Source organism: Thamnophis elegans, chromosome 14, assembly GCF_009769535.1.
Source record: "Thamnophis elegans isolate rThaEle1 chromosome 14, rThaEle1.pri, whole genome shotgun sequence".
Classification (NCBI taxonomy): domain Eukaryota; kingdom Metazoa; phylum Chordata; class Lepidosauria; order Squamata; family Colubridae; genus Thamnophis; species Thamnophis elegans.
In genome coordinates, this window is record NC_045554.1 from 30,542,862 (window position 1) to 30,568,549 (window position 25,688).

Here is a 25,688-nt window from a genome sequence, read left to right on the forward strand (position 1 = left end):
CATCATTCAAATGATGTAATTTGTATTAGAACATAGAATCATACGACTGTAAAGAACCTCAGAGGTCTTCTAGTCTAACCCCCTGCTCAAGATAGAAGTATACTAACCTAGTCAAATGGCTGTCCAGTCCTCCAGCATTGGAGCACTCCCAACTCTCAGAGGCAAGCTATTCCATTGATTAATTATTATTAATTAATGTTATTAGGTAATTATTATGAATTATTATGTCAGGAAAATTCTCCATAGTTCTAGGTTGCATTTCTGTCTAACAAAGTTTCTACCCATTACATTTTGTTCTGTCCAGCAGTGGGGTTCATTTAGGTTTACCATTGGTTTGCAACAGTGCCTGTGCCTTCCGTGCATGCCTGCGGCCTTCCACGCATGTGCTTTGCTTGTGCGCACAGCGTGCATGCATGTGCGTGGCATCGAAAATGAGGCTACATAGGATGTTTTGGAGCCTGGCCACTACCAATTTGGGTGAACTAGTCTGAACCAACTGAATACCTTCTCTGGACCTCAGAGGCTTTGGAGAATACATTGGCCCCCTCATCTGTGACACCCCTCCAGTAATGGAAGACAGTTATCAAGTTACCCCTAGTTCTTCTCTTCAATTAAAGGATTATTAATTGCATAATATCCTCATAGACACCCATGCTTTCAAGAACTGTAAGTCCAATTTGTAATTGTCTTAGGAGGTAACTTTTTCTCCGTCTTCCAGCTACTGTATTTTTTGGAGTATAAGTGCTCCGGAATATAAGACACACCTAGCTTTTGGGGAGGAAAACAAGTGTGTGTGTGTGTGGGGGGGAATCTGCTTCTGCCTCCCAGAAATTTGCTTCCTTGCAACAAACAGCAAACACTACAGACAATATGCACTGTTTATAGTGTTACATTTCAGATTATACTTGTACAGATGCTGTTAAAATTGATGTGCTTTCTGGAAGTATAGTTATTCTCTGCCATTTGAAAGGATACAATAGCACTGGGCCTCTTCAGATCAAGCATTTATTTTAAAAAGCTGCTTCATTTTGTTAAGCTGTCTAGAACAATAATAAAGCAGTCTTTAAAAAATAAATCTAATAATTTGAACATTTTGTAGATTGACCTACCTTCTTGCAGCAAACAGCAAACAGTCTGATTAGCACAAGAAAATTTTTTTTGCCTTGGTCTCCCAGCAATTTGCCTCCAGGAGCAAACAGCAAGTTTCACTTTCAGTTCAAAGGCGCCTCTTGATCATCAGCTGTTTCAGGCTGCAGGGATTGCTATAGCCTATTGCAGCCTCCACAAGGCCCATTTTCCCCATTTGCTGCAAGGAGGTAAATTGCTGGGAGGCAGAGGCCAAAGGGTGGGGGACGGTGGATGGGTGGGGCTACATTTAGTGTAAAAGACGCACCCAAATTTTCACTCTCTTTTAGTGGGGAAAAGGTGAGTTTTATACTCTGAAAAATACGGTAATCTCTCAAATATTTATGTCCTTCAGACTGATTGCACCCTTGACAAAGAATGAAAAAGCTCAAAAAAAAAAAAAATCCAAGTTATAGGAAACCTCAAGAATTTTACACCAGGACCTGACTCCAACTTCTACATATGAATGTGACAGGAAAGGTAAAACAATATTAAGTAAACATTGACAAAGTTGTTCATGTACTTCAAACCTGCAGCCCCCAGTCTGGTCTTCCCTTCAAAATCAAAATCAGAAATGGAATTCGAGGGAGTTATTTCATTAGGGGACAAATTATAAACAGAGGGATACTTTTATGGATATTGATCACTTCCCACTGTTCTCTTCGATTGGATGTTCACTGCGTACCTCTGGAGTCAGTGCATTGTTATCTGAGGTCTGACTGGACAGGAGGATGTGTGTGAATCCATCTTCTTTGCGTACAACAATGTCTCTAAACCGACAGTTGCTTTCATTTTGACGCACGCTGTACCTGAGTCTCTTATCGAAGACGTAACCCTTTTCACTCTCCAGTTTCCGTTTCACAGTGGTATGAAGATTCAGGCCTCCATTTGCAAGAGAGGAACCTTTCAAAAAGCAAAGGGGGGGGGGAGAGGTAGGAATAAAAGTTAATATCTCATAAGATCCAAAGCAGAGATAAACCTGCCCAATGTCTCTTTTGGGTTGACTCCCTTTTCATCTCATTCCTCGTCACTGGATTACTGATTAGGATTGAAAGAATTTATTTATTTATTATTTTATTTATTGATTTGTCAAACATGTACAAGATAGCAGGTATAAATATGAACATAGACATAAAGGAAATGAATACAAATAAATGGGGAGAGTAGGATACGGACAGTAGGCACACTGGTGCGCTTATGCATGCCTCCTACAGACTCTTAGGAATGGGGTGAGGTCCATGGTAGACAGTTTAAGGTTGAAGATGTGAGGGTTAGAGGATGTAACAACGGAGTCGGGTAGAGCATTCCAGGCATTGACCACTCTGTTGCTGAAGTTGTATTTTCTGCAGTTGAGTTTGGAGCGGTTTACCTTGATAAATGTTTACCTTATTGTCCTAAGTACCTGTACTAACTAAAAGTGACTAACAAGGGAGAACTGGATTGCATAACAGTAGACCTATCATGGGAAAGCAAAAATCACAAAACTCCATCTCACTTATTTTGGCCATGTCATAGCAAAGGAACTCACTGGAGAAAGCAATTATGCTTGGAAGAGTTAGCTGTAAAAGGAAACCAGACTGCCAAAGAACACGGTGGATGGACACCATCAAAGCTGACACCAGCCAGAGCATAGAGAAACTCAAACAAGTACTGCAAGATCGGAAGACGTGGAGAGATTGGCCCATACAATAGAACAGCCAAGAGCTGGACACGACTGAATGGATAATATTACCATCAAATATCTGGAAGGCATCAAGCTGAGGAAGTTCAAACTAAATAGGTTCCACCTTCTCTGAACCTCTTCTGGCTTTGGCCCAAAGGTGCTCTTTCAAGAGGCAACTGGACTTTCTGGTTTTTCTTTGAAGATGTTTTCCTTCTCATCCAAGAAGCTTCTTCAGTCTGCTGATGAGAGTGCGGAAGAAGCTTCTTCAAGAGCTGAATAAACTTCTTGGATGAGAAATAAAACGTCTTCAAGGAAAAACCAGAAAGCCCAGTTGTCTCTTGAAAAAGCACCTTTGGGACAACCATGACCTGGATGACTGGGAATCTCCATAAAGTTCTGGCTTTATAGTCATTTCACTTACTCCAACCAATAGGTATAGATTTCTTCTCTGGTACAACAGCCGTTCTAAGTGAATTGCTCTTTGATATCAAAATAGCAGGAAAATTATCACATTCCTGCTTTCTGATCCAAAATCAACCCACATGTTCCTTCCATTTTGAAGCAGGAAACATACCATCCTTACAGTGGACTGATTAATTGAGGATAGTAAATTCCCAGGAAGGAAAGAAAACCCTAGCCATCACTCCCACTCATTTTGGGAACCTCACGTTTTACATCAGTACCTCATCATTCCTTCATTAGGTAGACAGTCAGAAAAATACCTAGTGCATGCCCAAACCAAGTAATTTTCAATGGATGGGACTGTCAAAGTCTGAAGCAGCATCATTTCCACTGACTATATTTCCACTGATAGATAGAATCCCACTTTTGATATGGAAGGCTGATCATCTCATCCTTCTCTTCCTCTCCTTCTTCATTTTGCCTTACAGTGAGGGAATTTACAGGCCCAATAAATAGAGATTGGCCTAATAAATTAGGGCAATTGATAGTGGCTCCCAATGCAATCTTTATAGAAGTCTTGCTGAAAAAAGAGAAACATGAACTTGAGATTTATGGGTTTTAAGATTAGAAATGGTAGCTTGTGGGAGAAAGGAAATGATGAGATAGCTTCAGAGAATGAGGGCAAAATATAAATGAATTTATAACCACTGTCAAGAAGATCAGAAGCTGCTTTTTTACAGTTTTATTTTCCTGTCCTTTTATTTTCTGTTTCTATGTTCACTATTTACTCTTGTTCTTTATAATCTTGATATATACATATCTATATATCAGATAGTAGATATATTAAAGGTAAAGTTTCCCCTTGCACATATGTGCTAGTCATTCCTGACTGGGGGGAGAGGGGGGGGGCTGTATCTCTGTTTCAAAGCTGAAGAGCCAGTGCTGTCTGTGTGGTCATGTGGCTGGCATGACTCAAACGCTGAAGGTGTGTGGAGCACTGTTACCTTCCCACCAAAGGTGGTTCCTATTTTTCTACTTGCATTTTTACATGCTTTCAAACTGCTAGGTTGGCAGAAGCTGGGACAAGTAACAGGAGCTCACTCCATGACACAGTGCTAGGGATTTGAACCATCGAACTGCTGATCTTTCTGATCGACAAGCTCAGTGTCTTAGACACTGAGTCACCGTGTCCCTATTAAATTAAACTGGTCACTAAAGCCATTTTAGAAACTTCACTTTGTTAAATAATCTATTAATCTCTTGGAAAGCAAGATTGTAAAGTATTCAAAGCTCCGGTCCAAATTTGTGGGTCTAATATTTGGTCTAAATATGGCTCCTTCTTTGCATATTACTTTTCTCTGAAATTTGTAATGCAGTTAATTTTAAAGAAATCCAAAGAATTACCAAAATATGCCTCTGGGCAGAGGAACACATTTTGAAATGTGTATTTGAAACATTCTTAAAACCTAATCTATGTGAAACAAAATGCGTTTAGAGAATATGCATTTAAATATGAACTCTTGTACAGATTTAAATAAAATTGTGCATGGAAGATTATGTCTAAGCCATTTTGAAGGCTTTTAAAGTAGAAAATGTAACATATTTTAATACAATCAATATAGTGAATACATGAGTAATGAATTAATAATTTGTCCATCCCTTATAAATGTCCAAAGCTTTTTTCAGTGATGGTTCATAGTTTATAAGTACATTCAACAGGAGATTGATAAGGTTAACTATTATTTTTTTTTTAAAATATGGTTTTATTTGATTATTATTTCATTGCTATTCCTCTAATCATTTATATACTGGTTTCCTGATTTATTTTTCTTCGTAACATTATGTTACGAATGTTATGTTATGTGATGTACATATTCATTTCTATAAACTGTACTGTATTAGAATAGTTCTATCATAAAAATCTGGCTAGAAATATATTAAGTAACACATATTTTAATGGATTTGTATTCACCCTGAGCATAATTGTTGATCACAAGATCTTATGAAATGGTTATCCTTGTCTAGACAGGTAGAATTTTGGTGAATTGGGTTTATTTAATCCTTAGATGAGAGACATTGGACAGATAGACTGGGAAGTTGATAAAATTATTCCTAAGATGGACATCAATAACATTCCAAGAAAATTGCATTGGTGCATCTTGATGTTTGATGAAGACTCAAACTCAACTGAAGGAAATTTGACTTCATATATATTGAGCTGGAACAAATGAAGATGAATTGTCTACTGTAATTTCAGTTAGCATCAAATGTTATACCACTGGGATCTTGATTTGAACTGCTTCATCTTTGCTTAGTTAAAGACCTGATGGACTGCTGAGCAAATTCAAAGTAAATTAGTCTCTCTGGGAATTACCAAAAGTAATAGAAGTCTTTCACTTAACATAACTGGGATCTGACTACAGTCTTATGAGGCTGTTGAAAGAAAGAAAAAGTCATTAGAATTTGTGATTGCACAATCCCAAAACACGTTGACAGGCCTATAAATATTACACTCCAGCAAGAAAAGGACTAGATCCATACTCAGAATAAACCCACTGCCTGAAACAAATAGAATTTGTTTCTATTTCAACAAACTTGATTTCAATGGGTCCGTTTTAATTGTGCATCTAATTTAATACAGTGGACCATTCCTCCTCCTCATCATGCTCATTCAATTATTTTGAAGTTAGTTTAAACATCCAATATCAGAGGAACTATAATCTAGATGATGATGATGATGATGATGATGATAGAATTCCTTCCATCACTCCAAGCAGACTTTAATTAATTTTTCTGAATGATATATGCAATACATTTAATGAAGTCCTACTTGAATAAGTTTGTGGAGTGATTACAGATGCCGAGTATTAATCATACAAGGGAATCCCTCCAATTAGTTTGAAGGAGTCCATATGAAGTTAGTAATGAAATTTTATTATCCTCTCCTTCTCCCACAAGCATTAAGAGGAAGAACACTAATATGTGATTTATTGGTGCATATAATGTCATAGATGTAATCTACAAATTACCATTTGGTACTATGAGTTATTTCCCACGTAAACCACTGGTTGTGTTGGTCCAACATGTTTAATTAGATTAGTTAAAGAAACAGCAGTTGTAGTCACACAAAAAATGTCCAGCTTCGTTAGTTTTAAACTTAATATCAAAATTAAATGGGCTATGGAAATATAGTTAACATGTAATAAAGCAAAACAAGGAGAGTTATTAGCAAGTGGAATATGTGACTAAGGCCTAAAGTCCTGTTCCTTTCATCTCGTAGAATTTCTGGGAAGACTTGGAATAGAAACTTTGAGGATGCTGTTGGTCAAACAGACAAGGTTAAAGTAAATTAGTCAGATTAAGGCAAAAATGGAGAGTTTTGTATATGTCATTATTATTTGTATATTGCTTTTAAAAAAATATAAGAAACTGACATACAGCCAGTTTTGTTGTATATATAATGTACAATGACAATAAAGGCTATACTATACTATACTGGGGGACGCGATGGCTCAGTGGCTAAGATGCTGAGCTTGTTGATCAGAAGGTTGGCAGTTCAGCATTTCGAATCCCTAGCGCCACATAATGGAGTGAGCTCCCATTACTTGTCCTAGCTTCTGCAAGTAGAATGCAAGTAGAAAAATAGGAACCACCTTTGGTAGGAAGGTAACAGCGCTCCGTGCATCTTCAGCATTTAGTCATGCCAGCCACATGACCATGGAGATGTCTTCGGACAGCACTGGCTCTTTGACTTTGAAACGGAGATGAGCATCGCCCCCTAGAGTCAGGAACAACTAGCACCTATGTGCGAGGGGAACCTTTACCTTTATACTATACTGACATTAATATATTGGAATATGACACACAGTGGACAGCTTTATACACCTATGCAGAAAACCTTGAGTATTTATTCGTCAATGGTGTGCATGAGCTTTGAATGTGGATAATTTCAAGTTCAAAATTTCCTATTTCAGGTTCAAAAAAATGCCTCGTATTAAGTCCACATCAGCTGTCCTGAACTTGCTGGAAGAAATGTATCTGGCATGAGGAAAACAGCACTGGAATATTTTAAACAACTTCAAAATAACCTTTTTCAAATTAGATAGCAATTTCATGCTCACAGGATTTTGGGCTCAAAATGTTTGTTCTGAATGTCATTTATTTGTAATTTTGGGATTTATAATTGGGTATTTCCTCTGAAAACTCAAGAGGACTTGTATTCAAGTACACTCCGGTCAAATTACATCACTTGAGTGAATCCCTAAGTTAACAGAAATTGAAAGCCTCTCCATGGTTTAAAATTCAAAGATATCTTTTTGGAAATATCAATGCATGTATAACGAGAGTTGGTTTGGTGTAGTGGGTAAGGCATAAGGTTGGAGTCCCTTAGACACAAAGCCAATTAGCTGACCTTGGGCCAGTCACTTTTTCTTAGCCCTAGGAAGCAGACAATGGCAAGCAACTTCTGAATAATCTGTCAATAATCTGCAGGGACTCATCCAGGCAGTCTCCGAGAATCAAACACGATTGAATGGGGAAAAAAAATCATGCATGCATATGTGTACACACACACAAACCAGTAGTGGGTTATGAATGGTATGCCCCAGTACGGGCGTATTGATGCCTGCCGGGAGCACCAGGTACCGTTCCAGTACGGTGCCCCAGAGGGCCCACCCACCTGCCCTCGCTCCTTACCAGTACTTGAAGTTTTCGGGGCTTCCGCGCACGGAGCGTAGGGTGCCTGTGTGACGCTCCACCGAGCAGCTGAAGCATCACAGAGGCATCGCGGGAGGTAAGTACGCATGCACGTACTGTGGGCGTTCATGTGGTGGACGCCCGTCCCTGTTGCACCACTGACACAAATGTATGTATGCAACATTTTTATGCAAACAGTGACCATAGGAAGTACAGAAATGAGTACCCCCTTTCAGTCAATACTTTGTAACAACTGGAATAGATAGACTAGATAGGATGAATAGTTTCCAAATGTTTCTTGTAGCCAGCGAAGAATCTTTTAGTACTTGCTTTTCAATTTTTTTCTCACTTGTCTTTGCAGAACTCTTGCAGCTCAGAAATATTGTGAAACTTTTCTGCATACCCTGCATCAGTGATGGCTAACCTTTTTGTCATCGCGTGCCCGCATCCATAAGGCAATGTGTGCCCCCTGCACCACTCTGCACATGTGTATGTGGCCCCCTGCTCATCCCCCCACGCATGTACACACAAACACCCTGCAGCCTCCTGGGACCATGGAGGGGCACATCCCTATGCCCCATTTTGGACCTAGTAGGCCTCCCTGCAGCCTCCTGGCACAAGAAATGGGCTGTTGGGGGTGCACTGCCCGCCCATGCTTCTCCCCGCCCCTGTGCACAAGTGAGTCCCTGCCCCCTACAAATGCATGCACATCTCCCAGCAGAGACCCAAAAATCAGCTGGCCGTGCGCATGCGCGATGGAGCTGAACTGGGAAAACGGCTCACATGCCCGCAGAGAGGACTGTCTGTGCCACCTGTGGCACATGTGCTATAGGTTTGCCATCACGGCCCTCCATATTTCAGATTTTCCGCAATAGACTTTCAATAATACACTCTTCAAAATTTATTTCCTGTAAATACTTCACCATTGATTTGGAGTGGAAATATCCGGTTTTTATTTAGCTTCAACTTCATCACGGACGAAGACATTAGCTTTTAGGATACGTTGTTATTTAGTTGAATCTATTTTTCCTTGCACTCACACCGTCGGGTTTCTTGTTTTTTGTTGCCACTGCTTCAATCCACAATAAAACAATGTTCATGCTTAATGGTTACCAAGGTATCTTTTTCTTCAAAGATGTATGCTTTTCCTTCAGAAAAGATTTTCATGTCAGGTTTTGGCGAACAATTCAATATTTGTTTCATTAGCGCAAAACAATTTGTTCCAAAATATTTCAGGCTCATTAAGGTTTGATTTTTGCACACAATAACTTTTATGAGTTTGGTTGGATAAAATGCTTCTTTCCGATTGTCTGGTAAGCTCTGTGTTCTCACTCTGAATGGGAAGTTAGGGGGCCCAGTTAACAGGCAGAGCTTTTTAATTTAATCTACCATGTGGTAAAACTTTTCACTCCCGTAACTACCTCCCTCCTTGCCTGGGCCACACTGAGTGAAGAGTAATTGTCTAGAGTCACATTGAAAATGTATAACGTAGCTAATGTCCATAAATCTATGTACTGCGGTGGTGCAGTGGTTAGAGTGCAATACTGCAGGCTACTTCTGCTGATCACCGGCTGCCAGCAATTTGGCAGATCGAATCTCAGCAAGCTCAAGGTTGACTTAGCCTTCTGTCCTTCCAAGGTTGGTAAAATGAGGGCCCCGATTGTTGGGGGCAATAGGCTGATTCTGTAAACCACTTAGAGAGGGCTGTAAAGCACTATGAAGCTGTATATAAATCTAAGTGCTATTGCTAAATCACATAATAATATTAAATGTTTACGATTGTGGGGGGTTGAATGACTAATTGTCCAGGATCTTATGTGGACCATGGGCCTCAGGCTGGACAGGCCTGATTTAAAGCACTGGGGTGGGAATAAAAATACATCCCCCCCCATCTAGAGCATATATGGTACTTCAATTCTTCACCATGACTAGAAGCAGAAAAGAAAATTGCTTGCCGCATTGATAAGCTGAAAAAATTCAGATGACCAATAGGTGGTAGCAAAGAGTTGGAATCTTCTATGTCCTTGTGATCATCTAATGCTCTTCAGGCCTTTTCCAGCCCACCAAGTTTTTGTCAAAGTATAAGAATATCCTTAGTACACTTGCCATACCTCTTCTTCTGGAGTTCCTTTGCTCAAGGTTTTAATGCAATCTAATTAGGAGATATGATTGGTGTCATAAGGCTTAGTCACAGAAGATTATTCTGTCAAGGTGATAATTTAAGAGCTGACCAGCTGATGCAACGATGGGAGTGAGTCAGCAGGTCTTTTGGCTGTTATCCCTTTAAGAGCCTGTGTAATAAGAGTAGGCCCTGCTAGAGTGTTTTTTGTTTGTTGAGTTTCTTCCCTGCTTTAATTGCTGTTTGTTGAGATACCGTTTGTAGCATGTGTATGTATAGTATTCCTATATTCCTATTGTAGATAAAAACTGTTAATTGACACAAACTACTGTTGGCTGTACTTGCTCCTGGGTTGATACATGTGATAGACCTTTGCACACTCTGACATATTCCCTCCATCTTGACCAGTGATCATCATTCCTAGGACCATGCTTGCTCCTTTCATTGCTTGGAAAGACAACAGCGTGGAGTGCTTAGATTGGGATTGTAACCACAGCAATTTCTGCCATTGGGGCAGCTGGAAAAAGTTTTACCACGGATGTGAAAATGCTAATTTATAGCTGTTGGCAGGAGCTACTTTCAGTCTGTCTTAAATTAAGATCTCCAGGCTCTCGCTGGGGGCACTGCATTGTCCAGAAAGTAAGGAACTCTGAAGCTCATCATGTACAGTATAGTTTGCAAACTTAGTACTGATGTGAAAATCTAGCAGGGAGTAGATTGCATCAAAGCATGCCAAAGCTAAGTGGTAAATCACATCAAACAATACGAATCCAAAGAGCTGAAAATCCTTCTCTCCTTCACAATAAGAGGCGTTCAAATTTACTCCATGGAATCCTAAGAGAACTTGATGAGATTCTGTGGGGAAAAAAACTACGGGCAAATTAAATTAAAAACAGCCACAACCTCTACAAAACAGAACGCACCCAAAGCCAATGTATCATCACTAAAACTTCACTACCAGATCAGAAGTTCAAAAATAACCAACCAACCAATCAACAAACAAAAAAACCAGGTTCCTTGGTCTGAAAATGTTTGAAAAACCCTGCTTTAGAACAAAATTCTAAAATGAGAATAGATGAAATGTGCTTTTTAAAATTGTGTATCTTTCATCATTTTAACAATGAAACCTCAATAAAAGAGGTCAAGGAACTTACCTCAGTTTTACATATTTGCATTTATATTTATTAATGTATTGTATTTAAAAACCACTCATCTCCTTCATAAAGCAGCCCTGGATGGTGCATGCCAAAGATGCACATAGACCAGTGGTGGCAAATCTATGGCACATGTGCCAGTGGTGGCAAGCAGAGCCCTCTCTGTGGGCACTTGCACCATCACCCCAGCTCTGTTTTGGGTCTTTGTTGTGCATGCGCCTCTCTTGGCCAGCTGGTCCGGGTATCTGCCATGCATGTGCAGCACATCTGTGCATGTGTGACACATGGACGCATGCGCCAATGCCTTGCAGTTTGGGTGCACGCGCACACACACTTTGGGCACTCAGTGCCTAAAAGTTTCACCATCACTGACATAGACAAACACAGACTCAGGTGTAAAATACCAGTTCCACACACAAAGACTGATTTATTGCTCAGGCCTATGCACATGAATCTTCTCAGATTAACAGTTTGAACGGGGATAAAACTAAATAAGGGTCAATGGCTTTCAGGAAGAGTTAGACCTCATCTACTTGTGACTACATAGAGACTCTAAACTGATGCCCTGCTTGACTCCTTCCCCCTCCTTCCTCCTTCCCTCTCTGCCAGTCTCTCTCCAATACACCCACTCATACCCGCCCACAAATATAAACATCTTACAGAGTGTGGGGCAGGACAAAACCAAAGCTTCATGTAGTTAAATCTTGAAACAAATTAAATTATACTAATTGAATGTGGTTCACACAATTGATCCTTATGCACAGTATCTAAGAATTTTCTACTTCTGCTGTTAAAAATGGCAATTTGAAAACAGTCTTTGACAGGCTTGTTCCAATGCTTTTGGTGCCAGTGTGCTCCCTGACACAATGTTCATTATATTCTTCCAAGAATATCATGAAAACACAAAGTTCTGCATGGAAAAATGAAAGAAAGGATGTCTTTTCTTTTGTGGCACAAAAAAATAAAATCGCCATTGGTGTGAGGTACAAGACATCTCTAATGAATCTATTTTTACTTTATTTATAAAGGATAAGGAAAGTAAAAATGGGAGAAAACACCCCAAAGTCTAAATTTACTGACAGTTGCTGGAAAAACAGCAATTTATTGAAATTTTGTGAGATGTTTTTTGAAAACCACGTCCCTCAGGAACAAGAACCTTCACGAACTCACTTTGGTAAACCTGTTAAAACAATTCACTCTGGGAGTATCCTTTTCCAATCTCAAAATACACTCTTCAGATAATCACTAGATACCCTCCAACAATGGATGCAGTTTGAAGGATAGCAAAAGCCTGCATAAAACAACAGGCGAGGCAACCAGAGAATGGAATTGGACAGCCTGGGGAAAACATGGCGTTTACTCAAGTAGGAAAACAATACTTCAGAGGAATAATAAACCAAAAGGATCTTCTCAACCCCCTTTCCCGAAAGATAGATCATGATGTGTTTCCATAGAAATAAGTTGCACTGGGGCGGGAGGGGGAGACATAATGGAGCCTGGGTAACATAATGCAGTACTTTGGACCATCTCTAGTGGCTTTGATGTTGAAGAGGGACATCCCAAATTGCAAAATTTCATTTTGGCTCTCATATATAAACTGCAATTTGCAAGCGCACGATAAAGTTTTATCTCTGCCCTGGCCAGTTCTGACCACCAAGCAAAAACACAGAAGGGAACAGAAGAGAAGGAGCGAGAATCTGAGATTCTCTGCTATCTTCTGGCCTACTACTTCTTGTTGAGGAGATGGCAGCACATGTACAAAATGGGCAGGTCTTTCATCTCAAGAACCCATCTGCCACCTTGTCAATCCTGACCGTCCCTGTAGACCCTACTGTGAGAATCTATCTGCCCCTCCTCTCTTTCTAAGAGGAACCTTTGCTACTAAGCCTGCAGCCAAAAGTCAAAACCTGAAGGGACCTTCCTTCTTCCATTAGAAGGGCTTGTTGTGGTCTGCCAGTGGCCAGCAGAGCTGGCAGCAGAGTCGGACAGTGAGGAGATGGGGAGGAATATGGGCCAGTCCTGGAGGCTGGGGAAGGCTCCGACGAGGACTCTGGGTTGGAAGCCGAGAGGGAGCTAGACAGCAGTGAGGCAGAGGAACAGCTGGAGCCTGTTCCCAGTGTGCGCATGCGCAGGGCTGCCAGAAAACAAGAACAACTAAGAAAGCAGGGTTGACTTGGGAGTAAAGCCACACCTTGGAGGTGATTGGCCCTTCCCATAGGAAACAAAAGAGGAGCGAACAGGGAGTTCATTTGTTTCAGGAGTGTGAAGATCTGTCTGTGAATCTCAGACACTCTGTGCCAAGTCTTTCCTTGCACAGCACCTCATTTGGAAAATATTTACTTGGCAACTTTCCAGGCTAGAGAAGGTCTGTGGTCATAACTTCACCTTTGAAAGACTGTTTACCAAGCCTTTGCTGAATGTGAATGAGAGGAATTCACATTTGTTTAATAAAAGAGGTTTTGTCGGGACCAGAAATCTACTTCGTACTTTTGGAGGAAGCCTAGGTCAGAACACGGCTACTCTCAAATCTTTGGAGAACAGGAGGACATTATTAAATCCTGGCAATGCACAGGTATTAACTGACTTTAGAGGTAGACCTTGCTTAGCGACTGCCTCATTTAGCAACTGTTCGCAGCTGCAATGATTGTCAAAAAGTAACTTTATGACCAGATCTCACATTTACAACCTTCACAAAGGAAGATCATAAGCACAGTTGCAGTTTCACTTAACAACCACTTTTCTTAACGGCTGAGATGCCTGTTCCAATTATTAAATAAGGGCTGCCTATAATTTAAATAATATTAAATCCATGTTTACTTTTTTTCTCCTTCATGGTGAATTTTGAGAATGAAAGAGGTTTTTAGACCACCTCTGAGTATCTACAGCCTTTGTGTCAAAGAACAATTAAGCAGTGGAACGGTTTGCCTATAGAAGTTGTGGGTTCTCCATCACTGGAGGTTTTCAAGAAGAGACTGGACAGCCACTTGTCTGAAATGGTGAAGGGTCTCCTGCTTGAGCAGGAGGTTGGACTAGAAGACCTCCAAGGTCCCTTCCAATTCTATTCTGATTAAAGCAGGTCTGTATTTTTTGTGGCAGATCAATCAATCAATCAAAATAGGGCTGAAAGGGACCTGCGTGTGTGTGGGTCTTCTACTCTAACCCTCTGCTCAAACAGGAGACTATAGAATTTGAGACATGTGGCCGTCCACTCTCTTCTTAAAAACCTCCATTGATTAGAACCCACAACTTCTGAAGGCAAGTCATTCCACTGGTTGATTGTTCTCACTGTTAGGAACATTAAAAGAATATTCATGGCTATATCCTGTAAATGACCAGCTTTCTTTCACAAAGGTCATAAAACAAAATATAAGAAAAAGAATGGTCTGGATGAAATCCAAGACTTTTGCAATCTGAAATGTTAGAACCCAGCAGCCATTGTGATGATGAGAATTGTTATCCTAGTTTTGATGCATGCCAGCTTGGGAACAGTTACTCCAATAAAAAAATACCGGCTAAGTTAATCAATTAAACATTCCCCTTTATGGAGGCAGGGCATGAAAACCAAAGGCAGTTAACACTGCTCCCTCCGCAAAACAAAAAATCATGAAATGTGTTTTGCAGCAGTATCTTTCTAAAGTAAAATGAAGGTTGATCAAACAGCTTTGAAGCACTTTGCATTAGGCAGATATTTTAAAGGGGGGGTGGGAAAGTGGCATTAAGTTATGTCTCTGCCATATTACGGCAGAGCAGGACTTCTGTAAGGATAGGTTGTAGTGCTCGTTTGCACCAAGAACTCTTTCAACATTTTCTGAACTGGAGAAACATATCAATAATTCTGCTTCTTTCAATTCTGGAAATATAAAATTCAACAGTCAAACTCAATCCTTCCCATCCTTTGAGAAGTACGTTTATCCAGGGGTGGGTTACTGCCGGCATTACTGCTGGTTCGGTGCACAAAAATTGTTTAGGTGCGCATTTGCACCTAAAAAGGTCTGCGCATGCGCTCAATGTTAGAAAAGGGGAAAAAATAAATTTGTGCAATGAAGATTATTTTGCGCATGTGCAGAACTGAAAATCAAGATGGTGCCGCCACTGATAGAACCGGTTCCAGGGCGTGGCAGGCTGAGATACTACTTAGTCAACCGAACCAGTCCGAACTGGTTGGAACCCACCTTTGCATTTATCCCTTGATAGATGGAAAGTTTGTTACCCATTAAAAAACACTGTTTAAAAATAGGAAGTTTAAGATAACTGCAGGCAATAAGCATCATGTAAAAAACAAGAGTGTCATTTCCCCATCTTGTGGAGAGGTTGCAGCTGGTACATTGTTCCGTGGCCCACGGAGCTCAAAGGGGACCAATGAAGAGGAATGGTTTTTTTAAAAAATTTACAAAACCAATTTTTTAAAAAGAAAAACAATATTGGATATATAGTTCATACTCTGTACTTTGTGTGTATAGCAAAACCACCTTGCAACCGAGTGGTGGGTTGCAGGTTGTACGCCCCGGTACGGCCATACTGGTGCCTACCTGGAGCACCTGGTACCGTTCCGGTACTGTGATCTGGAGGACCCACCCGCCCGCTTGAGCTCATTACCTGTATTTGAGCTCTTCGGCACTTCTGCGCACGTGCACGGAGCGCACGGTGCCTGCGTGATGCTCCGCCGAGCAGATGGAGCATCAGGGAGGCTCGCGGAGATGTTGCAAGAGGTAAGAATGCATGCGCGTGCTGCACGCCTTCATGTAGTGGATGCCGGGCCCTATTGCAATCATACCAATTGCAACGTGATCCGGAACCCACCACTGTTGCAACCTTGTTTGACATAATCTTTATTCACCTTAAACTCTGTGAACAATTATTGATATAATTTATTGAATTTTAATTTCATTATTTATTTAAGTTTGCAAGTTTAGTTTCATCTGGTTTAGGAATATACTTTACATTTCATTTCAGTTTATGAATGGCTATGAAATGTCATCTCAAAAATCTGGAGCTCAAGAATGCAAGGAAATGTGTAGGTGAGGGGGCCCATATTAGTCGTTCCAGCACTTAATCATCCTCTCGGGTGGCCCTGTCATTTCCCATGTACAAGTGAACAGTCTTCACTAAAGAAAATCTTGGTGGTAAAACAAACATTTAAAAGCAAGATATTTAAAACAAACAACTCTTTTTTTTTTTGTAATGACTGACAAACACACAGGTTTTGGAATAAGATGCCCTTAACCAGGTGACCAACAGCTCTCAATAATAATAATAAAAAAATAACTGTCTCCGTAGTTATAATGAAACCGAAACTCACTCAAACTGCCTTAAAATCTTCTGCTGCTTAGGGAAAAAGCTATGACAAACGAGCGGGACAATGGAAGAAAAATAGCCTTGTGGGCTTCCTGTGATGGGTATCGACTTGTTTTTGAAGAGGAAGCAACAGCTGCTGGCAACACGGAGTGTAACAGAAGAGGGCAGGGGGGTTAATCCTTGAGGGAAATGCAACACAACACAAGCCTTTTCATCAATCAGCTTATCGTTATAATTGGTTGTTTCCTCATTTGCTGAAAGCCGTGCAGCTCGCCAAGTGGTTGAAAAGCGAATAAAGAGGCAGAAAGCACCCCCCCCCCCGCCCCAGCCTAAGTTCAGCCAGGAGCCCCCATTGATGGGCATTCAAGCAAAATTTCACCTGCAGGTGATCATTTATTTTAATTGGGCAAAGTGGAAAACAGAGGGCTCGCAGAACACATGGTGGTGGGTCGCGGCCTGCTGGGCCTTAAATAAACATGGAATACACCTAATCTAACAGCAACTTAAACTGCACATTCTCCTCCAAAGTTCACTGAAACAACAGATGGCAGTGATGGAAAGGAGGATCAAAGTTATGCCTGGAGAGAGTAGGACAAGGTTCTCCCTTTGGTGCTAGGAAAAGAATCCAAAGCCACAGAGAGCATCTTCTAATAAGTACAGCGTCTTCTTCCTTTCCTTTCCTTTCCTTTCCTCTCTTCCTTTCCCTTCCTTTCCTCTCTTCCTTTCCCTTCCTTTCCTCCTCTTCCTTTCCTCCTTTCCTTTCCTCTCTCCCTTTCCTTTCCTCCTCTTCTCTTCCTCTCTCCCTTTCCTTTCCTTTCCTCTCTTCCTTTCATTTTTCCTCTCTCCCTTTCTTTTCCTTTCCTCCTCTTCCCTTCATCTCTCCCTTTTCTTTCCTTTCCTCTCTTCCTTTAATTTTTCCTCTCTCCCTTTCTTTTCCTTTCCTCCTCTTCCCTTCCTCCTTTCCTTTCCCCCCTCCCTTCCCTTCCCTTCCTTGAACAGCTACACAGAACACAATGATGACAGTAGTATTGATTTAATAATAATGTAATGAGTAATACTGAATCAAACAGGTGCTGCCATTTCCCAATGCACAGTTTAAGAAAAGGGAGAATATTTATGTATTTATTTGTAGACTCCTTGGTGCTCTCTGAGCTTGGTTGTTTTCTTGCAGATGTTCAACTAATGTAGCATTTCCAGAATCAAACTGAAGATTGCTACCTGGTGAACCAAGTTACCTAACCTAGGTACCTATCAACCTGAAGCTGTTATTAGTTGGGTAATGAAATGTCTGCAAGAAAACAACCCAGAACTTCACAGTTCAACCCTGAGCTACAAATGTTCTCTTATATGGATTTATTCATTTATTCCATTTTTATCTTCCTGCAGTCTAATGCAATCACTTGATTTCAAGTCACTGCTCTACACCACAATAATAGAGTCCATATGTTATATTAATGCTCTGCACATATATGTTTGTAGCTTTCTTCACATTTCACTGATTTTTTAAATTAAAAAACCCATATTTTTACTAATGTCTAATATTTTAAGTAACTGTGATCTGTTGCAAAAATTTCAGCTGTTTAGAAGCATAATGCAATTGAGCTAATAGCAGAAAGTATCCAAACAATAACAACAGATGAATAAGAAACCAAGAGGAAGAAAGAGAATGGATTCTTCGTGTCTGTGGCTGCATTTATGGAGCAGTTCAAACTGAGAAGAAATGTAGGGTAGCTGAGAAATTTGACAAGGACTTTGATTACTAGAAGAAGCCATCGGCATGATTATTTTTTGTGGGGGGGGGAATAATATTATTGAAGATTATATATATAGATAAAACTAATTCAAACTTGCTCCCAACAATCTTAATCGTTAGTCTCTTCAAATAGTGTCCAAATAGAATTGGTTTCTTTTCATTTTCAGTTTGTCTCTTCTCACAAAATTTACTGATAGTTAACAAATCTCTTTTATAAATCCAATAAAAAAAGATTATCCAATATATTCTGCTGGTTTTTAGTAGTCCTTTTTGTAAATCCAAAAGAGAAAGGTTGTCCCAAATCATTCTTCTGATCCATTATTTACACCTGATTTTTAATTATTAGAACATCAGTCAATTTCATTTGTACTTCAATATTTCATCTTTTTCCATACCCTTCTTCTAGCTTCTCATTTTTAAGTCCATATTTGCACCAACTTCAGTCTTTGTCCAGTAAAACTTCTTTCGCATCCATATGATTAAGTCTATCAATAATGTCAGACATCTTTTCTGGTTTCTCGCCCAAATACTCAAATGCGAGCAAAACTACCTAAGTCTTTTTTCGATATGATGGATGACTTTGAATTGAGAGATATTTGGCGAGAAAGAAATGCAGAAGAACATGACTTTACCTTTTTCTCTGATAGACATCAATCCTTTTCTAGGATCGATTTTATATTAATTACTAACAATTTGCTTTCCAGGGTGAAGAAGACAAAGATCTCAGCTAGAGCTTTATCAGATCACAATCCAGTTGGATGGAGTTGGGAGGGGTGACACAAGCAAGAAGGTCTTGGAGATTGAATGAAAATTTATTCAGATATGAAAAGTACATTAATGAATGTAAAAAACTGCTAACAGAATACTTTGTTTTTAATATGAATAAGGGCACACTTATGGAAATTGTATGGGATGCAAGTAAAGCGTATATGAGAGGAGTTTTGATAAATATAAATAGATTACATAGACATAACCAAGGGGTAAAACGAACAGAACTGGAAGATGAAATCAGGAAGAAAGAGCAAGAGTTAACTTTAAAACCAGGAGATACAAAGATTAAAGAAGCAATTACCATATTAAAGGAACAATTTAACATGTTGATCACAGATCAGGTAGCCACTAGTCTGTTATACGCAAAACATAATACCTTTTGTAATGCAAATAAATCTGGCAGATGGTTAGCATATCAGATTAGGAAAAAACAAAATTCTCGAAACATAACTAAATTGCTCTATAGAGGGAAGGAAGTGTTCCAACAGGATGAGATTCAAAAGGCCTTCTGGGAATTTTTTACAGAGCTGTATAAGGGTGATAAAATTAACGGCCTAGATATATAGAGATACTTGGACAAAGAAAAAATACCCATAGTTAAAGAAGAGCAGAAGCAAAAATTGAATCAACCAATAACTTCGGGAGAAATTCTGCAGGTAATTAAGCAGTTAAAAGCAGGGAAGGCACCTGGCACAGATGGCTTGACAGCGGCTTACTATAAAAATCTACAATTAGAAATGGTAGAACCTCTTAAGGAATTATTTAATAAGATTCAAACGGAAGGTAAGGTACCCCCATCTTGGAAGACAGCTTTTATATCCCTGATACCTAAAGAAGATCAAGATATTACTCAACCAAAAAACTATAGACCTATCTCATTACTTAATGTAGATTATACAATCTTTACTAAAATACTAGCAAATAATGTTGGTTATTCAACAATTGATTCACAGTGATCAAACAGGTTTTATTCAAGGGAGACAAATGAGAAGTAACGTAAGATTAATTATTAATGCATTAGAATACTTGGGAAAGAACAATCAAATTCCTGCCACATTCATATTTCTGGATGCTGAGAAAGCCTTTGATCGAGTTAATTGGCAATTCCTGTTGAAAACCAATTTGCAGAAAATGCAAATAGGAGAAAATTTCTTACAATCAATCAAAGCAATATATCAACAGCAAATGGCTCAAATTATAGTCAATGGAAGTTTAACAGACTCTTTTGAAATTGGAAAAGGTACAAGACAGGGTTGTCCCTTGTCTCCACTACTGTTTATTATAACTTTGGAAATACTGCTGAACAAAATACGGAGCTTGGAGGGTCTAAAGGGAATTAAGAGTAGGCAGCAAGAATATAGAGTGCGTGCTTTTGCGGATGACTTGGTTATAATATTAGATCAACCGCAGGGATCTAGTATGATCTTAATGAATACGATTAACCAATATGGTCAAGTGTCTGGCTTTAAAATAAATCTAGGGAAAACAAAAATACTAGCTATAAATATGAATACTAAACAAAAGGAAGAACTAGGAGGAATGATAGGATGTGAAACAGTTAAGAAGGTCAAATACTTGGGAGTTAATATTTCAACCTCAAATGGGAAATTATATAAGTACAATTATGAACCACTTTGGCATAGTATACAGACAGAGATGAAAAAATGGGACAAGTTGCAGTTATCTTTGCTGGGAAGAATAGCAGCAGTGAAAATAAATATTCTACCTAAATTTTTATTTCTTTTCCAAATGCTACCTATACTTAAAAAAGATGCGAACCTGCTAGAATGGCAGAAGGGTATTAATAAATTTGTATGGGCAGGAAAGAAGCTGAGAGTAAAGCTAAAAATAATGCAAGATGTGCGTGAGAGGGGAGGTTGGAAATTACCCAACCTAAAATTATATTATGATGCAGTAGTATTATCTGTAATTAGTGATTGGATTGACTTAACTAATGATAGGATATTTAATATCGAGGGACATGATTTGGTATATGGCTGGCATGCTTACCTGTTATACAACAAAAAAGTGGACAAAAACTTTAAAAGTCATATTTTAAGGAATGCTTTACTGCGGGTTTGGAAAAAATATCAATACAAATTAAATGACAAGATACCCATGTGGGCAATTCCTAGACACGCAATAGAGAATATGAACATAGCACAAAAACAGGATATAATTACTTACAGACAGCTTCTTACCCTAGAAAGGGTGTATTACAATTAAAATCCTTAGATGTATTAAAAGAGGAAAACGTAATTCAAACGTGGTTCCAGTATGGACAGCTACAGGCCAGGTGGAAAACAGATCAAAAAATTGGTTTCATGCAAGTTGAGGATAATTTATTTAAACAAATAAGAGATCAAAGTTTAATGCATATAAAGCGGATATACAATGTATTAGTACAGATGGATTCTGAAACAGAACTAGTTAAAGATTGTATGATAAAGTGGGCTCAAAATATTGAAGAACCAATAATGTTGGATACATGGGAAAGAATCTGGGTAAGAAATGTAAAATTTACACAAGCCCAAAATCTGAGAGAAAATTTTTACAAGATGTTCTATAGATGGCATTTAGATTCTAAAAAGTTGGCTTCTATGTATCCGAATTTACAACCCAAATGCTGGAGATTTGGTTCTCTCGATGCTACATATTTCCACATATGGTGGACTTGCCAAAAGGTTAAGGCATTTTGGATAAAAATATGGTGGATTATGCAAAATGTTCTTAAAAAAAAGATAAAGTTTACTCTTCAGTTATTTTTGTTAGGTATAATTACCGACTGTACAGTGGTAGAGATTAACTTGATTTTGCATTTAATAACTGCAGCAAGACTGTTGGTGGTGCAATACTGGAAGAATGAAGACTTGCCTACAATTCAAGAATGGACATTGAAAGTCACAAATTTAGCCGAGATGGCTAAAATATCTGCATATCTTAAGGACCACTCAAATGAGAGATATAAACGAGACTGGAAAAAATGGATTGACTATATACAAAATAAATATGGGACTAAGAAATTCCAGATAGCTTATGCTTAAGATCAGGAATGTTTTAAATTGTTTACAGTTAGTTTAACAAGGAGGAGCTAAGTTCAATGTAAAGATGTTATCAATTTCTTATTCTTTTTTCCAATATATTTTAGACTGTGTTTGTTAAAAATCTATACCGTGTACGGGTTCTGGGAAGTCGGGGGGGGGGTAGGTTGTGGGGGGCTGGGGGGGAGGGTGGGGGGAGGGATATATATCAGGTTTGACGAGACGTGTTAGATTTTAATGTTATTTGACCCCACATGTATACTGTTTTTTTTTCTTATATTCTCATTACTATTATTATTACTATTTTTTCTTTGAAACTAGGATATGTTAAGCATATTGACATTGTCTACATTGTAGAGGAAATACACCAAGGAGAGGAGGAGTGGGAAATAGAAGGGAGAAGAATGGGAAGAGAAGGATAGGGTAAGGGGAGAAGATGAGAAGGATAAGGAGGAGTGGATTGTAGAGAGAGGAGCAGTAGAAAGGGAGGGAAAGTAGAGTAGAAAAGGATGATGGAGGGAGATAGAAAGTTGGAGGGTGGTAGAAGATAGAGATGTATGGAGAGTAGAAGAGCTATAATGGGTTTCTATTTTTCTGGGTATTGTTGACAAGAGGAACTGATGTAATTATTATTTATTACTATACGATATGGGCTATGTATAGTATACATGTGAGTGTGTGTTATGAAAATGAAAATAAAAAATATTCATTAAAAAATAATAATGTCAGACATCTTTAAAGCTAACTTTTGAGTCCATTGCTGGTAAATATCCCTCAATATGTCCATTGTTTTATTTCTTTCTGGTGCCCTCTAGTGTCCAATCTTCAAAGTCTCATCTTATTATGTTGTTTTGTCTCCAAATGCAAAATCATGAATAGTTTCCAACGGGAAGCTTTGTAATAACATTTTCAAATTTTATTTAATCCATTTGGACCCATAGTCCATTTATAACTTTCTAAAATCAACACTCTAATCACCATTTTATTGTTAATTCTGAAAATGACTTTTTAAAATAAATCCTTAAACAGATACTTTAAAACTTCTTTAATACTCAATTAAAGGAAAGTCTTTCCTGTCTACACACTTTTATATTTATTCTATTTTTAAGTTTATTTAGTCTCCTGAAACTTTTTGGAAAGTCAGAAATCTTCACATTCTTTTATAAATCCTTTATTGGTTCAGTAAGTCTTTCCCCCCTATTAGTCAGATTGCTTTTAAAAAAAAATGTGAAATAGAACAGGTATTTGTTTACAAATTGTGGGGAGAGTTAAACCTCTGGAAAGAGTGAGGACTTTTGTTTAAAAAAAGACTGAAGAAAACAACCACTTTTTATTACATTTTCTGAAAGAAGTTAGCAGAAGGCCGGGCATGCTAGTAAGAAGATGACAGAAAATAGTTGGGAGTCAAAGAAACCACAACAGATGTTCTGGACATTATCAAAGTATGGACCAGCACGGACTGAGAGACAACCAGAAAATCTCTCACATCTGCAAACTGAGCTCATTTGCAGCGGGAACTCTACTTTTTAATTCTGGTGTGACTGAATTTTAATGTGTAAAGACCTTGGCCTGCAAAGGGTGACAATTGTATTCTTCTTTGCTCTTCCGCCTCTTCCTCTACGTCTCCAAAAGGTCTCTCACTGCAAGCAAAATCGGCTTCTCTTTTTATCCTTCTTCCTACATGGTGGCTCAGTGGCTAAGATGCTGAGCTTGTCAATCAGAAAGATCGGCAGTTTGACGGTTCGAAGCCCTAGCACCACATATCGGAGTGAGCTCCCATTACTTGTCCCAGCTTCTGCCAACCTAGCAGTTCGAAAGGACATAAAAATGCAAGTAGAAAAATAGGGGCCACCTTTGGTAGGAAGGTAACAGAACTCCGTGGGCCTTCGGTGTTTAGTCATGCTGGCCACATGACAACGGAGACATCTTTGGACAGTGCTGCCTCTTTGGCTTTGAAACAGAGATGAGCGCCGCCCCCTAGAGTGAGGAATCTCTAGCACATATGTGTGAGGGGAACCTTCCTATTTCTGAAATTTGGAACCGAGGCAAATTCTGATGTTGCCAAGACAGCAGTAGCATCTGGGCACAAAAGGGTCCGTCAGTTGACGTGGATCTACATCAAGATTTCCTAAAGTAATACTTCAATATTTAGAAAGAAGGAACACATCGCAGAACATTGAGATGACCAGGGATTCTCATTATTATTATTATTATACAATTGTATCACAGCGGCCAGTTGTTTCACCGGATTTGGCATTGGTTACTAGTCGGGCCCCACCCAGGGGCCTAGGACGTCGTAACGTATTTTCTTAATATGCGTGCAGATCCAAGCAGTGCGGCTTTTTGCATTTGACTGATGGTGATTTTGTCAATTTTTAACTGTTTTAAATGTAATTCCAGTGCTTTTGGAATAGCACCCAGTGTGCCAATTACCACTGGAATTACCACTGCTGGTTTGTGCCATAGTCGTTGAATTTCGATTTTTAAGTCCTGGTATCTTGCGATTTTTTCATGTTCCTTCTCGGCGACCCTGCTATCACCTGGTATTGCGATGTCTATGATTGTGACCTTATTTTTCTCAACCAGTGTGATGTCTGGTGTATTATGCGCCAGTATTTTGTCGGTTTGTATACGGAAATCCCACAAGATCTTGACCATCTGATTTTCGGTGACTTTTTCAGGCTGATGTTCCCACCAGTTTGTTGCTGTTTTAATATTATAATTTTTGCACAAATTCCAATGGATCATTTGTGCTACTGAATTGTGCCGCAATTTATAATCAGTCTGCGCGATTTTTTTACAGCAGCTGAGTATGTGATCAACAGTTTCATCAGCTTCTTTGCAAAGTCTGCATTTGGCATCATCAGAGGATTTTTCGATTTTGGCCTTAATGGCATTTGTGCGGATAGCTTGTTCTTGCGCAGCCAGGATTAGTGACTCTGTTTCTTTCTTTAATGTACCTGTTGTTAACCATAACCAAGTTTGTTCACTGTCCACTTTATCTTTTATTTTTTCCAGAAATTGGCCATGCAGTGCTTTGTTCTGCCAACTCTCCATTCTTGATTTTATCACATCTTTTCTGTATTCTTGTTTCGTCTGTTGGGCCTTCAGTAGATTTTTGTTCTTTACTTCGATTAATAGATGTTCTTGACTTTCTTTTAAATAATCAGCCAGTGCATGTTTTTCTTCTTCAACTGTTTGCTTCACTTGTAATAATCCTCTGCCACCTGATTTTCGGGGCAGGTACAGTCTATCAGTATCACCACGTGGATGTAAACTGTAGTGCATTGTCATTAGTTTCCTGGTTTTTCGGTCCAAAAGGTCCAAATCAGCTTGTGTCCAGTTAACTATACCAGCTGTGTATCTTATAACTGGTATTGCCCAGGTATTTATGGCCTTGATTGTATTTCCACCATTCAATTTAGATTTCAAAATTTTCCTAACTCTGTTGGTGTACTCTCGCCTGACAATAGTTTTTACTTCTCCATGCTTGATGTTATCCAACTGCAGAATGCCTAAGTATTTGTAGGCTTCATTTTCTTTGCATTTAATTAATTGGCCATTGGGCATTTCAATTCCCTCACATGCAGTGATTTTGCCCCTTTTTATGGATACAGTGGCACATTTTTCCATGCCAAACTGCATTGAAATATCGGTGCTGAATACTCGG

The 25,688-nt window shown here is 39.1% G+C and overlaps 1 protein-coding gene across 1 annotated transcript in view; it reads right to left on the bottom strand.

Annotated features, from left to right (window-relative positions):
* Positions 1-25,688, bottom strand: part of CDYL2 (chromodomain Y like 2) — an 80,588-nt gene that overhangs the window by 9,729 nt on the left and 45,171 nt on the right. Inside the window, exon 3 of the mRNA XM_032231399.1 lies at positions 1,811-2,028. Within this exon, the coding sequence (XP_032087290.1) occupies positions 1,811-2,028 (218 nt within the window). The remainder of the gene's footprint in view (positions 1-1,810; positions 2,029-25,688) is intronic.